The 16,721-nt window shown below is 39.0% G+C and overlaps 1 protein-coding gene across 1 annotated transcript in view; it reads right to left on the reverse strand.

The window, feature by feature from the left end:
• Window positions 1-16,088, reverse strand: part of CCDC146 (coiled-coil domain containing 146) — a gene marked incomplete at its 5' end in the record, with an annotated part of 21,760 nt that extends 5,672 nt beyond the window's left edge. Inside the window, 7 exons of the mRNA XM_010139782.1 lie at window positions 6,008-6,236; window positions 6,893-7,117; window positions 9,076-9,240; window positions 9,355-9,443; window positions 10,774-10,944; window positions 12,103-12,198; window positions 15,902-16,088. Coding sequence (XP_010138084.1) covers window positions 6,008-6,236; window positions 6,893-7,117; window positions 9,076-9,240; window positions 9,355-9,443; window positions 10,774-10,944; window positions 12,103-12,198; window positions 15,902-16,088 — 1,162 coding nt within the window. The remainder of the gene's footprint in view (window positions 1-6,007; window positions 6,237-6,892; window positions 7,118-9,075; window positions 9,241-9,354; window positions 9,444-10,773; window positions 10,945-12,102; window positions 12,199-15,901) is intronic.
• Between the last annotated feature and the right edge of the window lie 633 nt (window positions 16,089-16,721).

Here is a 16,721-nt window from a genome sequence, read left to right on the forward strand (position 1 = left end):
GTGTAGGGATGCAGGAAGGATGCAAGTGCCTGACAGTGTTTGCAAGTTAAATCTGAGTGTCCCACTCCTCTGCTGGTTAGTGCTAAAGGTCTCATCCCTACAGGCAGCCAAGTTTTCTACGTTAAAGTTCTCAGGCAAGTGTCCCAAGGTGACTCAGTGGTGACACTGCCTGATCTGGTACTCCTGGGACCCATAGAGGCAGATATTCCCTGACCTTTCTGATGCAAGACCTTCCCATGGAATAACGTTTCCCACAATACACTAGATGGCTGCCCGTGCTTCGCATTGATACTCACTGAAGAATGACTGGGCCCATGCCTTTGTGTTTGGACTTGCAGGGCTGGCAGTGGTGGGGTTTTGTGCTGTGACGTGCACCTGGCCATCTGTCAGCACGTTGTCACTCCAGCCTTGATCTATTAGCTCTAACACAGCGTGACCCGGGTCAGTTGCTCTGAATGCTAACCATCAAGTGCAGTGGTGATGTTATTAAGGAAATAAGTGCTCACTGGCTGTCCAAGTTATGAGCAGACAGCAAAAAGACAAAGTAAATGTTTGTATGTTGCTACCGGCCTGGGGTTTGTTCCCTGGAAGTTAACAAGTCATGTTTAACTGGAAAAGGGAAAAACGACAGATCTGCTCAGGTGATAATGGAACGTTACCAGAACACTTGTTTTAAACATATCCTTTTCTGGTAAAAGAGCGTCATATGGCTTTTTCTTTCACACTCTGTCTGAGAAGGTGAAGTAAAAACCTTAAATAACCATAATGAGCAATTTCCTTGTCAAATCATGATTCTGTTTAAAATGAATGCCGGTCAGTGCCCAACTAGGGACTGAAAGATTTACTGGAGCTGAAGACCAGTAACACACAGAGTGGCAGAATGTAGGAGCAGCACCAGCCCGAACAACAGGATGCAGGTATGTTTCCAGTAACATTTCACATCTGGGGCCAAATTTCGGAACCACTAACTCAGCTGAAAATGCCTCGTTGGAGGCATTACTGAGCTTAGGGACAGCTCACCAAAGACAATACTGCAAGATCGAGTATTTAATTTAGAGAAGAAGGACTATTGCAGCAAAACCACTGCCCAAAACGTAAAAAACCAAATCCATTTAAAGTTTAATGTTAAGTTTAAATACTAGGTTTGCTTTTAAATGCAATATGAATTGGGAGTGATTAGATGCCAGCTGATCCAATGGCATGGAAAACAAAGCACACAGAAATGACCACGCTATTTGGTGTCTGCTTAAGTGATGTGACTACAGGCATCTGTATTCTCTCCTGATTTGCCATATTTTCCTTAGACAAGGCTGTAGCTGAGTTCTAAGAGACTCCAAGCCTTAAAACAAAAAAAAAATTCCCATCTCTCTTGGAGTGGATTTGATACAGGGGAGGAAAAGGTTCTACAAGAGGGGCTCTTCTATGTTCAGTTGTAATCAGTCAGGGGGAACTGTTGAAGGATGAACAGATGAACACATACCGAGATAAGCAGACTGGTCTGAAGAAGTGGAGATCTGGTGCCTTGAAAACCTCAGAGAAGGTAGGTAGAGGTACCTAAAACACTAGAGAAGGGCAAATATCACATCTACTTTTAGAAATGGGGAGAAAAGGAGCTGTTGAACTAGAGACAACTTATCTTCATTGTCTGAAGAATAAATCTGCAACAAATCGTTGAGATTTCTTTGTAGGTAGCTAGAAAAGAAAAAGGGTAGCAATAACAGCTCACATGGGTGTGTTGAGTCGTGCCAAACCAGACCAATTTCCTACTATGAAAATTTACAGGCGTGGGGACGACAAACAGTAGGTGTCATACATCTTGATTTTTTACATAGCCTCAGTGTTGTTTCATATGATAGTCTCCTAAATGAGCTAAGGAAATGGGTTCTCGATGAACATATAAGATAATTACTACATCAGTAGAATGAGGTCAAGCTCAGAGAGAGTGCAAATACTTTTTTGGAGGAGAAGATTCAAAATGAAAATTACCTGGGTCTGGAAAAAAGTTTAAACAAAAGAGATAATATTAAATAAGAAATGCAAGGTGCTACATGTAGGCAGGAAAAATTACCTGTACAAATACGGAATCAAGGTCAGCTGATTAGATACCCTTTCTTTAAAAACGGGTCTGGTTGTTGCATACAGTCACATGAAGATGAATCAATATGTCATGTTGGAAGCTACCATCATACCTGGACACAGGTATGTAACCTGCAAGATGCCTGAATGTATCATTTCATGCTCAGTCACTGCTATTAGGTTTAAAAACCAAGTTGCCAAGAATAAAAGAAACAAACAAACAAAAAAAAAGAATGATGTAAGAAAAATCTGTAAGGGCTGGTTGAAAGAAACGGGGTTGAGTAGCCCAGTAAAAGGATTGGAGAGGAACATGATTAACTTTCTTCCAGTAACAAGAAATTTTTCGGGGAGGAAGAAAATGACCTGTTTGTCACGTCCCTGGTGGAGTGAATCAAGCCAGTATTCTTACACTGCTGAAAGAAAGATCCAGCCTAAAGGTTCAGAAAAATCTTTCCATTTGCTAGGGAAACTGGGGTTTCCCAGTGGTGGCTTGAAAACGCAGCTTAGCCCTCCCAGGTAGGACAGGCAATCCAATGCTGGGGAAGGAGCAGAATCACCTAGATAAACTCTTTACTGCTCTACTGGCCCCATTTTTCTATGACTGTGATGATGTAGTCATCACATGTAGAGATTTTCACGGCATGCTACTAAAACCTGGACAAAAATTAATGACACACGTCTCAAACTGTCCGTCCCTGTATGTTGAACTCAGGTCCCATCTACAGCATCCTGATAGCTCAGCAGGTCTACGTGTTTGACTAATTAATAATGAATGCTAAGTATTTCGCACTGATGCATGAAGGCAGATTAGTTTCCAGGGGTCATTTCAGGCAGCAGGAACAGTCCCTCGATGGACAGTCTCAGATAACAGTTACAGAGAAAACCACTTCAGAAGCTCCCCAGGAATTTCTTGTGTCAGATAAAGGGACCCCCTGTAAATATTTTGATTTTTAACACTTTACATTGATAGTAACACAAATATCTAGTCCATGTGACTAGCACCTGCTCAGAAAAGGTCTGGTATTGCCAAAGACAGTGATATTTCAATAGCGACAACCCACTGATGAATGTTTTGCTCTTTTGTGGAAATATGCAGCTTCTGATGGAAAGCGTTTGAGTGGAACATACATCAGTTTGATGATTAAGCGGCTCGTGTGGAACAGAGGAGACCCTGCTGAAATTTTTCTTCTTGCTGAACTGGCACACAGCCCTGACCGGTGCTTTTCCCCTTCCCAGTGGGTACCGCAGCCACCAAGACGGGGGCGGCAGTTTCTGCAGCCTATTGAATACAGTGTCCTCATTCATCCGTATGTCCCAAGAGGTGCATCGAACAGCAATAGAGATCCCATCTCAGAACAGTTAATTTAGTGCTGATTAATGCATCTGGTGACAATACACAGGACCTAGATTCAAAAGGTCTCAAAAATAGTCAAAATATCTCAGTCAAATGCAGACAACAAATACTGAAATCTGTTTTGGAAGACCAAATCTTATTTTCCTTTCAAATCTCTCTCTGTATATTTGAAGTATTACCAGTGATGTATGTCTGCTGTTGGAAGATCATTCAGCATTCAATACTTGAGAGTTTAATTCACCCATGAGTGAGAAAAAAGAAAAGTGTTCCGAGGTAATGGGAAGATTGGAAAAGGAAGGAGAGGAGAGAAATAGGACAGATAAGAATAAGATGGCAAAGTCTGAAAAATACCAAAGACTTCGGGAGACAGGAAGGATAGGGAAAGGGAACATGAAAACTTAGGAGGTATAGGTACAGGATTCAGCCTGCCTAATTCGCGTGGTCTAAACTGTATTTCAATTGTAGATGCCTTCTGAACATCCTTCTTACATGGTTCAAAGTTTCCCATGCCACCGATGTGAAGAGGAAAGTGCCTTGAGAATAAAGACCTCCAAGAGGAATGTCGTGCTCCCTAACAAGGTTATCAGGATCTCCCTCTGGAGGCGAAGACACCAAATTCTTTCTGTTAATACAGAGACCTTGGACTGTTATCTGTATTGTTTGTCCCGTGGGCTCCTAACACGAGGGTAAGGTTAGGCACGCTGGCTCCTACACAAGGTCACAACAGAATGGAGAAATAAAAATGATGAGAACTCAAAAATGAGATTTACATTCTGCGTTACAGGAGGTCTAAGGGCCTCTGGAAGAAAGCAGGGCTCCATAGGCCTGTGGTGCACTGATCCTGTCTCAGAAATTTTATAATTACCTAAATTGAAAGATAGACAAGCGGTAATCCCAAAGAGCTCCTGCTACCACCTCTTCAGATTTCAGCTCAGAGGTTGGCCTCTGAGGTTGGTTTCACAGACAAGAGAAGTGATTAAGATCTGATTTACTGTGTCATGTCAGTCTTGTGCAAATGATCATTATTGGAAGATCCTTTGCACATCATAACCGAAGAGATGCTGACTCGCATTTCGGCTTCGGGTAAATCTGTAAGTGGTACAGAAATTAGCATTCTGAGTTTGGCAACCAGCACCAGAATTCAGATTTGGGCTTATACCTTTTATTTACATCACAGAGATAAAGCCAAACACCTTGAAACTGTTTCTCACTAGACGTAATGGCTGTTGGCACTGGGAGGAAGAGTATTAATGCTCCGAACGGTTGAGCATACGGAGATGGCTGGGTTAACGGCCACGTAGTATTTGGTAACCACAGTATCTAGCTACATTTTGAAGGCCGATAACTGGTTATTTGTCATTGTTCATCGGAAAATCTCTGACTTGGGAACGTGTAGCAAGACCACTCCATGTGTAATATCACACCACTCTGTATTTCCTGCTCTGGAATTTAATGTCAATATTGCAAAAAGATTTAACGCACCTGTAACCGTAGCCTCCCTTTAACGGTGATTTTAGGCTTCACATGAGGCATCATCACAAAGGCGAAAGTTTTAGGAATGCAGAACAGGAAAAGCAGTTTCATGATAGACTGTCAGTTCACAGAGATAATCTGCATTTTATTACTGTATTTGACTCTGTGACTCTGTCTCATTCTGAATCTTAACTGAACAAATCTGGTTTTTTGTTTTTCCATTAGTCTACTGTCTTTTTTTTTGATACTGCCTCTGTTCATCATTTAAATCTCTGGCTCTGTAAAGTTCTTTGGTGTATGATCTGCATAAGGTATTCTAGAACATTTTGCTCGTTTAGCGGAGCATATAACTTCTTAAAAAGCCCAGAAGCAGCAGAATAGCGCAAGCACTAGTTAACAGTGAGTCACAGCTCCCATCAACGCAATCATGAAAGGCAATGGTACACCCAAATTAATGATTTTGTGCAAGCACTAGCAGAATATATATGGAAAAAATTACCATCTGGAGATAAGGTCAAAAGTAAATGAGCCATTTCAGAAAGCAAGGAAAGAATGTCCCAAACACTGCAGTTTGTTAGTTGTTTAATGACATTTTGTCAGTAGAACTAAAACTTACACTGGTTTTGTGTAGGAGAAAATATATGTGGATTATATCATTGTAGGCAGCAGAGTTTCCAGAGTAGGCTCAGGGTCAAGTGTGAATTGAGTTATTATTTTAGAAATTTCAAGAACTAAGTATATCTCCCACCCCTCCACCTACCCCATCAATACAGTTTTAACAAATCTTATCTACACTCCCATTTTTCCCCAGGACTCCCATTCTCCAGCTTAGTCACACTGACATTTCGGGCTGTGGGGAGCGTTAGCTGAGATTCCATACCCAGGCAGCATTTGGCACGTGCATAACAAAGTGCACCATCAGCGTACAAACACACACATCTGAAGTAAAAAACACGCATTGGTGTTTTGCTAGGCAGGTGTTTTGCTGAACTTTCTGTTTTAATAAACCCAGTACATCCAGACATCTTTTTCTCTGAAATTACCTTAGGCTTTAAAATACAGAATAATAAAACAAACAAAAAAGGGGTTTGCTCACCCACCAACCTGTATCTGAAGCACCACTAGATGTGCATCCAGGGCATTCTTCACTGGGAGCCCTCTGAACCACAATTTGATCTGTCTCTTCTTCTCAGCTACCTTCAGCTTCAGAAATCTGATCTTTTCATCCATAACTTGCATCTCGATATCTCCGTTTCTACACAACATCTCTTGCATGTTTAATTTTTCATATAAAATGCATAGTTCTTCTTCTCGGTCTCTGAGCAGAAGACCGCTGCAATAAGCCCAAAATGAAAAGGTAAAATATTTTTTTAAAATTACTCATATTCAGAGTATTGCATTCAAGAACATAACTGGCAACCTTGAAAGACAGTAATAATCCAGGAAAATGTACAAAACCTTCGCAAATATTATTTTAATACCATGACAACATTTTAAAGAGGTAACAAAATAATTACACCATGAAAATCAGAGAACAAAAGAATTTCAAATATTACTCTAGTCTCTCATATAATTTTAAAAGCTCTTCTGGTTCTCCACAACATTCACTTAAAAATGGATTAACATGATCAGAGAGCTTTACGTCTTCTGTATCTGTGTATTATATACCTTATCTGTCATAAAGCACAAACAGAGCAGGAAGCTACCTGTTCTCAAGGCATTCAGCAGCCAAGCCACCATAATTTTTTACTATATTTTAAAATATATATTTTTTTAATAGTTCTGAAGAATGTACCTCTTCACCAGCAGAGAAGAAATTCTGTGTAATGCAAAGCTGTACGGACACTGCCGTGAGGCAGGTTGTTCAGCAATACATTGCAGTGAGGCGGTCTTTGTGTTCCTAATTTGGAGAGCTCCTAAGTTGAAAAATACTGTTGATTCGTGCATGTCAAAATTAAACACCGTATTACATCACATTTACATGTATACCTCTCATTTTGTTGCTGAATAGCCCTCTCATATTTTTTGTGCAGCCGCACCGTTTCCTCTTCGATGCGGGTGACTCTGCTGGTGAGTCTCTCAAGATCCTGACACCGTTGCTCTTTCCTTTCTTTCATCTCATGAATGGTTTCTACAATTCTGCAATAATCACTTTTGAGACTGGCTGTAATTGCTAGATTATTGGTATTCTTCAGATGTTGTTTCTGCAGTTTTCTTTAACATAACAGAGAAGTAGGAAAGTTTTTAGTCCTTTCAATTTGAAAGCAATTTCAGCAACTAAAAGCAGAGCTTGAACTAATTCCTCAAATACACAAAGGATCCCTGTCACTCTGCTTCACAGCAGCATGACAAGAATTAGAAAGACTCTCTGAGAGCAGCTTCTCTCTGCAAGTTCTTTCCAGTATGAGGAGAACCGGATTATGACCCCTCCAAATGCTATAAACAGAGCACTGCACTACAGCTCTTTTCTTCTTCACTGGGTAGCCCAAGGGGACCTATGAAATAAAGTTCAAGAGCAGAAGAATAAACTGTGATGCAAAGTCTTATGTGTAGAAATCCTGCCCCTCAACTTAAAGAGCGTCATTTAAATAATGTTGTGGTTGCGTTTCAAATGGCTCCAAGTTTATTGTTTATAAAACAATCTATCACAACATTCACACAAGAAAGAAAATTATCAATTTCCCTGTTTGACAGATGAGAAAAAAAAATCACAATGAAATGTTGGTGTCAAGACCACATTATAGAACCTTAAAAAGCTCATTATTTCCAGTGACCTTGCTGACCACTAGATGATGGTCTCAACATACAGATTCTTCTTGCCACACACATCATTCATTTGCCACATGAAACTTAAGGTTTTTGCATTTGATTGTGGGAATATCACTTCTTTTGATCAAAAATCACTGCTTTATCTGCACTGGGGAGATACTCATGTCAACAGAGAAAAGAAGCAGTGAAAGGAGAAACAGAGTCTCTTGTTAAAATGCAGATGAAACATCCTGCCTCCCCTCACGGGCTCCATCATTACACTGACGAATTACTTTTTGTACAGAACAATGAGCTTCCTTCCAGTTCATTTCCCCCATGGGTAAAGCACTTCCCAGTTCCACAGGGAATTACTGAATTGAACTAAACTTCTGCAAAGCAAGTTTCAGACTGAAAGCAGAAATGCAATGTGTTATTAAATAGTTTCTGGAAAAGCGTTCTCTTATTCGGAGTAATACTCTGAAAATCCTCTAAATTGTGTAGGTTGCAGTTAAGTCAGTGATACCATGATCTGGCTGTGCAATTTTTTGGCACCTAAAATCGCAGTCTTGGAAAAAATCAAATAGTTTTTAAACTTCTCAATATCGATTGTGCTGTTTTGCATACACTGTTAACTATTCTCTAGCTTCCTGCTTTCCCAACTACCGATTTCAGAGACGTTGCCAGTCCATCTATATTGCAGAATCATCACCACTAGGATGGCAAAAAGATGGCAGAAAGGCATCTCCACTAAATAAGAGTCTGTGAAACATAGCCATAAGCACTCTGTCTCATCCTCTTTGTTGAACATAACCTTTCAACTTGGCTAGGATTGTCTGGAAACTGAAACTGCTTTGTTTGATCTGAAATAAACGTTATTCTATAAACTTCACTCTAAGTTGGAACCAAGAAACCCAGTTTGTTCTAGTTTAATAGTTAGACATTAGTTGCATTACTAGCTAGTGACGCATCTCATGCACCATGCACCAGCCTATCGCGGACTCAGTCACATCGGTATCGGAACTCTGTCTAAGGATAAGCAAGTACGAGTACGACAGTGCTGTTCACGTTGAATAAAACACCACGATAATTCGGATACTACAGGCTCAAGAACTGTGATACAAAGGAAGTGCAATGACTATTTATCCCTCCAAATGACAGGACAGTGAGAAAGTAGCCAGACAAATTTCAAAAATGCTTCCTGCCATAGAATGATGCTCAAGTTAATTGTGAAGGGTTCGGGGGACTGGAAATTGGAACAGATTGTGTAAGGGTGTTGCAAACATCGTTGAATCAGGTTTTAATAATCAGGATAATAACTATCAAGAATGATATAGGCACAGCTGAAGGTGGACTAGATTTTCTTTTAAGATTTTTTCTAATCTTACATCTCTACAATTGTGATCTACGGCTTACTTAAAACTCACCTTTCCTTGGTTATAACAGCATTCCTTAAATTTTCTATTTCATTTCCTAGCAATTTTACTCGGTTTTTAATTTCACTTGCTTTCTGCTGAGCAGCGTGCACCAAATTTACACATTTATCCTTTTCATTTTGGATAACATCATACATTTTAGCAAATCCTTGGAGTCTGAAGAAATTAAAAATGTGAAAGAAATAATTATTATAATTTTATGCATACATTACTTGGATAAAAATTGCTTTAAAAGACATTTTTAATCTATTGTTATTATTATTTTCTTACTGGTTTTGGATTTCTCTTTTCCTTTTTTTATACTCTCTTATTTCAAGATCCTTTCTTTTTATTTCTTTAATAATATTTTGGAGTTGTATCTGAAATTTAAATTGAATTCAGTGAGCACTTTAGATATATTAAACAAATATCTCAGAGCAGCTATTCATCTTAGACGAGGAAAAGACAGCGAGACAAGGTTAAAAACTCTAATTATAATGAAATGCTTTTACTGTAACAACATTAAAGGACACAGTTTTTAAATTTTGCTTACAACTGTTGTTATTGCAGATAATCTGATGCTGCATCTTGAAATGCTTGGTCCCTTGTAGCTGGAGTTCTGTTGTTTCTATTAATCAGGCTCTCGGTTCTATCACTATATAATTACTTGGCAAATGAACTACTGAAACTGTACCTTTTCAAATACAATTTCTTTTTTAATCTCTTCTGGCTTTTAAGCAATCACTGGTGATTGACTAGAACTAGAACATTTACGTTGTGTTACGGCTCGGGACGTCCTGTTGACAGTTGTGTTCAGTCTTCAACACCCCATGTCACTAACCTTCAACGGACAGACCTGTTCTCACCTCCCACTGGTATCAGGAGGAGAAGACTGGTATTAAAAACGCCGGTGTATGTGGGGTTGCCACTCTGGGCATGTGTGTGTTCACCTCCTTGTATTGTTCATTTTTTTGATCTGTTTACGGAGTGATTTTTATTGAAGGTGTAAACCGTGACACAACTGTTCGTTTTATACACACAGATTCCCAAAATGTTTGAAGGGCAGCTTATCTAATTTATTTGAATACAGACATACACTGTGGAAGTATAAGTACTTTGTTCCCATATAAAAACCTGGTAGGTAGCACAAACTGTGCAACACCACAGCACATATATGAAAATATAACGTCAGCAAACTGCAGGCAAAAACCCCATGACTAGTCCGAGTTACTATGACTAGTAGTTACTAGTAACTAGTCATAGTGGGAAAAGTTTTCCTTCCATCTTTCTTCACATTAATACAACAATTTACACCTGCAAATGTGTCAGGAAAATAAGAATTGCTGCCTCTCCTTGGAATGAGTCACATTTCAGTTTATTTTTACATATATTTGTAAAAACCCACATATTTGCAATCTGAGAATCTCAGTCGAGACTATCTGTTTTTCTGCCTCTTTTTTCCATCATCTTGAAAGAAAATGTCCTTTCAAATATCTTATTTAAATTATGGCATGATATTTTACTATACTGTTGCACTGCACCATAAATTGCCAATAAAACAGCACAGTATTGTGAGCTTCCTGTGTTGTGATGGAACTTCAAAGTAAAGTGGGACATGAGAGTCCCTAAGTCCTCACCAGTAATTCAATTTTTCCATATACCAGTTTTCACTTTAGAAGAATCTTCCAGTTATACGACATAATGTTTTACCTGGGCTTTCTGAACATCCCTACATTTCCGTTCCCTCTCTTCAACTTTGATCAAAGTCAGATGTGCAAGTCTGGACAACTCATCTCTGCATTTTTCCTGCTCTTTGAAAAGCCGGCGTTCTTCAGCAATGCATTCTTCTAACGTGCGGGCATCCATATCTGACATAATTTCCTAAAGAAAATGAAATGGCATTCCTTATGCATCAATGCATCAGTGCTGGCAAACTCAATGTCAGAAATACTCTGGGTTTAACAGCAAAGTACTTATTTATAGATGGCGGGGATTTAAAAAAAAAATACCAGCTGCAACACCATGCAGAATCCTTATAATAACATGTCAAACTATTTTATCAGCTAGAAGCATTTTTGTTCCTCAGTCTAGCATGTCTTTCAGCTGCTTCCCATTGGGCAGAACAGTTCCTTATGGCTGTATAATCTTCAGATAAGCTTACTGTCAGGTCTTGACATGTCCATACGCACAATAGATGACACTGAGCTTTCACATTAAGAGACCAAATTTACACATTTAAGACAAAGTATCTAGGTGCCTACAGTTGTCAGAGATTTAGTCAGTACAGCCACTGAACTCTGAAGAGCTGTTTGTTCTACCCATCGTAGGCCTCCTCTTTAGGAGGAGGTGAATGGATGGCTTCCTAGGCTCCACTGATTACATGACTAGAATGTTATTGACCATCATGGCACGTTAAATCATAACCCATACACAGACAGTGACACGTAGCTACTGAACATACCTGTGTTCAAACACAAGCTGAATCCCACCTGATATTGCCGAAGAATTCAAAGCCAGCCCAAGAAGAGCATGGACATGGGGGTTAGAATATAAGGGGTTATGATCTCAAGAAGAAGGTATTTCTGAAATACATTGTTTCTTATAAAGTCATTTATGTAGTGGCAAGTACTAATACTCTCATAATTAAGACATCTGCATTTCCACACTCAGTACAGCTGGGCTGAGTATAGACAGACGTCCACGAACGACAGAACTCTGAAGATGAATTGTAATGTATGAATGCTGAATTGTCCTTATTTCCACAAGACACTGTGCCATAGCCAAAGGAATTTATCGCCATGGTATAAAGACTTAACCTAGAAAGCAGATTTGCTTTCCATCTTCCAACATGTGACCAGTAACACCAAAATATGTTTTTTAAATAAGGCAAACATGCAGTCTTTAAAACAGAACAAATACCATTGCATCCTTCTCACCAGAAGCTGCAGCTAGAAACTCCCACCATTTTTTTTTCTTCAAACAGTCCCTTTATTCTCATGATTATATAATGAAAAAGTATGAGAAAGCAGAACTCAGCACCTGTTCAGCTAATCTTCTCTTGATCATTTCAATTTCCTTCTGCAGTTCTTGTCGTCTTTCTAGTAACACTCCATGAAGTTTAGGGATAGCTTCTGCCTACAGAAATAAACCAAGCACACTGAGCGATGCAAACAAAAGATGTGAAAAATGTAAACTGCAGATAATCGATTCAAAGTAGTTACACAAACTAAGAACTTTGTCTAGTCGCAACAGCTAGTCCAAGAGTTCCTCTATGTGTAGAGTTCCTCAGCAACACAGCCAAGTTGCTCACGTTTAAGAATTTAACTATAAAAACTAAACATCGCAAAGCCCCCGTTTAAGTACTAAATTTATAAGGGTTATGTTTTCCAGAAGTGAAATTTGATTAAAAAATCAAAAATCACAAAGAGAAACCATATAAAGATGTCATCTTCTAAATTCACAGAGGATTTTCTGACTGAAATTGTGACCTTACTGAAGGAAAAAATAGATGTACCACTGATTTTAATACAGTCAGTATTTTACATCTGTGTAGATTTGATATAATATTTTTTGCTTTTTATTATTATTAAAGTAGGATTTTCCTTTTTTTCTCCTGCAGGCTCTACAAAGTCAAAAGTAACAACACAAACAGTTATGCACTACATTTTCTTGTACATTGTGGGAAAATTTGCTTATTCAATCAGATTTTAAAATTAAGTGTGTGAAGGAAGACACATTAGAAACTACCTTCTGACTAAACTACATCTGAGCAATCCCACCACAGCTACTTGCACGATACAACTTGTAAGGCACAAGGTTGTACTGGCCTCACAGTGACTGACTTCTTAAACTTAAAAATTCTTTGTGGCTGTAAGAAATAAATGCAGCGGGCTAACTGTGCAGACAGATGTTGCCTGTCTGTAACTGCAAATCTGTAATTCATACAGGTGGGGGAAAAACGACACCGAACGACTCGGCTGGAAGCTCTTCAAAGGCAACACACTCAACCCTCTGGTATCTTTCTCAGATCTCAACCAGATGTTACACTTCAAAACACTGCACCTCAAAATAGGTAATAAGATGTTTTGCACTTATGGTTTTCACTTCTGTGATGATATTCTAAAATTAGATGTTGTTCACTTGCATTAAGGGAAGGTGACCAAGACCCGGTACAGGAGTTACTTTGGTTTCAGACATCTACTCTGAGATTTGATTTGACTTTGCTAAAGGCTTAATAAAACCTATTCTAAGCAAGTTGCTTTCGTTCTTGTGGAGGGAGCAAACACGGCTTTTCTGTGGAGTGTGTATTAGTTACCACTTCTGCTGTGTAAAAGGCTGTCCTGTCTCTAAGTAGGTATTTCCACATTTTCAAGACGGGATTCTAAAGATGCCATCAGGCTCTTGAGTCTAAAAGTAGAAAGCTCATATAAACAACTTTAATCCATTAAGGACTTGTGTTCACATAAGACATGACTAAACTTTGGCACTTTTGGCCATCTCTGCGTTGGCCTGACCGAAGCGAAGGCGTGCACGGAGAGGAACGGCAGTTCTGCTCTGGGTTGGTGACAGCCAGAGCGTCCAGTTCTCTTTCACACAGAACACTGGCGTTTAGCAATAGCTGACCTTTCACAACTTACTCAGAAGAAAACAACAGTTGAAGGAACTGTTTCTGTAATTTCCTTATTCTACAGACCAGTCCTTCTGCGCTTAGCACGTGATTTAAAATTTAGAGCACTTTGGGGAAGCACACATCTACTGCTGCTTCTGCAATCACATTTTTATACTAGCAATTAATTCTTGTGAATTTTTCACTTGAAATCACAATGAATAAATGTAAATCTGACTTTTCAAGTAGTGAAAGGAGCTTCAATGACTTAAAATATTTTAACTTTTCCTGAGTGTGCTCCCAAGTCATTCAAATTAAAATAGTCTCAAGATAGACAAAGCCAAGCAGCACCAAGCCTGCCGCTCTAGTCTTTTGTACTCCAATACTGCCTTTGAGCTGACCGTGCTGCAGTGATTTCACATTTGCTCTTCTAAAAGTGCCAAGAAAGGAATCAGAGAAAACACGGAGCATGGGAGGATGGCTAAAAGAACTACATTTCCATGCCCTGTCTGCATGAGGGTAGCATCCTGCAACTGCTGGAGGAAAACACTACTTAGGATTCCATTCTGTCTCCACTGGTGTTCCCTTTCCCCCACTCCTCATGACGATGCACCTCGCAAACCACACACAAGCCTATAGGATAACCCAACCTTAGCTCTGAGGGAAGCCTTTGCAATGCGACTGAACCCTTAAGGGTGTCATTACAAGTCTTGCCCTTTCACAGTGTGACGGGGATGGCTTGGGCTGGGTGTGGATCTCACCCAGGACTGTGAACTCTAACCACAGCCGTCAGTGAGTCACAGCATTTGATTTTAGCATTACATGTTTTTGAACAATTTGGATTCTCCCTCCATGAATATTTCTTCAATAGGAACACGGGAAAAAATACCATTTCCCAGATTCTCTCAGCTGATACTGAACAGAAACTCACTATGAGGTTTAAGATCAAACTCTGGAATGTGAGCCACATCCTTATATCAATATTCCAGAAAATTCAATCTAAAACTTGTTTGTGTAGTTATAGTTTTCCTCTCTCCTCCCAGGTGGGCTTCTATTAGTAGGTAATTAATATCCATGCATTCAGGAGAAATTTCAAGGGAGACAAAAAAAAATTGTATCATTTAATATTATTAAATATTCTTGAGTAATGTTTAGAGTTGTTTAAATAGCAAAGGTAAGTATGTATAAGTTTTGAAACCATACAGTTATTTTTTAAAAATTTACGGTGATGCAAGTAAGAGGGTTTTTTCTGTCCTGAATTGCTTAGAAGGACCGAGAAAAATTTCAAGGACACTGTCAAGGTAGGAAACATCAAGTCCCATGAAAAAACACTCACTGACTAAGCAAGATTAATTTTATAAGACTGACTTACAATTTAGACTAAGCAAAGAGCTAGTATAGGAGAAAAGAAAGAGAATGGAATAACTGGTGATGAGAGGAAGAGAATGTGAAAAAGTTACAAACAAAGTACATTTTTAAGAAGGAATTAGAAGGAGAAAAGAAAGGAAAATGCTTTAAATAGAAAAGCAAAATGAGACCAGCCTTTAAAATCAGAATAATAGAAGGTACAAATAAAACAGAAAAGAATAAATCAGTGTGGGAAGAGGAATGGGTGAAACACGAATGCAGGGAGAAAATGAGGAAGGTGGACTTTGAGTAGAAACAAAGAGAACACGGGGAATTATTTCATATTATTTAAAACCAAACTTCATATACTGCTAGTTTCCTGTCCTCTGGAATAATGTTAAATACATTATAAATTTTTTACATAAATAATGAACAAACAACCTTCAAATTTTTTTTTTTTTTAAATTCTTTTCATCATTTGGGAGCCTGAGAGTACTTGGCAATATTTTTCTGATAGAAATTTATTTGGTGCCAGTGGGCAATTTACTGTATTATTTATCTCGTAAATGATCACAGTTCCACAGTGTTCTAAAAGAAGACATGACACCACAGTGCCAACGCAATCCCCAGTTCTCCTTGATAGGATGCTTCATCTAAAATCCATTTCTTAAGAACAGTCCAAATGTATGTTGATACTGCATTTCTATCACAGCCAGAGCACCTAGAGGCAGCTTTGCTAGTTGTAGCAAGACTCGACACTTTTATGCGTGTAAGACTTAAACCAATCTTATCCCCTTTCCTTTTTCAGGACCAGTCAAAAAGTTTCATAGACAGATTTCACAGAAGAGAATTTAGAATCCTTTTGATCAATGCATTCATACAGACCTCTAATCTGAGTCTTTTATGCTGTGACTTATCTTGTTCCAAGGAATCATAGATCATACTCAGTTGTAACTCCATCTTTTTCAAATTCCTCAGTTCTCTATCTTTCTGTGTTTGCTTCTGAATGAGAATATCATGTTGCTTTTTTTTCTCCAAGACACATTTATTCAAATTCTCTTCCAGAGCTTCTCTATATAGATAGACATGGAATTTTAGAAGCAGGTAGCTTGACCAAGACACATATGCAAACAGGCATGATCATTTTAACGGGTTTCGATTGCTGCATCATTATGGCTGAGCACCCATAAACTACTGACAGAAAGCACCTGGGAAAGGTAGTATTTCTATAACTTTAGTCAAAGGTAATATTCCTAATGATGTCAATGAGGTCTCACAGTCTGTTCTAAATATGCTGAAAATTTCAGAGAAACTGTTACTTACAAGAAGAAGAAAACATTTTTTAGTATGAGGGAATATTTACATGTTCACTTCAATTTGCAGAGCCACTATTCTTTAATACAAAACTTCTAAGGCAAAACCATTGTTGCTGAGCGTATGGCCACGATTACAACTATACATCTTTCTCTGCAAAGATGGAATCATTTGAAGCTTGCAATCCACCTAACAGTTTATTTTACTTGACCAAGTATATTTAGCAAAGCCTTTGACACTGTTTCCCATAACACTCTCCTGCAGAAACTGGCTGCCTACGGCTTGGACGGGTGTACGCTTCGCTGGACCAAAACTGGCTGGATGGCCGGGCCCAGAGAGTGCTGGTGAATGGAGCCAGAACCAGCTGGCGGCCGGTTGGTCACCAGTGGTG

This window comes from Buceros rhinoceros, unplaced genomic scaffold (assembly GCF_000710305.1).
Source record: "Buceros rhinoceros silvestris isolate BGI_N320 unplaced genomic scaffold, ASM71030v1 scaffold14387, whole genome shotgun sequence".
NCBI classification, from domain to species: domain Eukaryota; kingdom Metazoa; phylum Chordata; class Aves; order Bucerotiformes; family Bucerotidae; genus Buceros; species Buceros rhinoceros.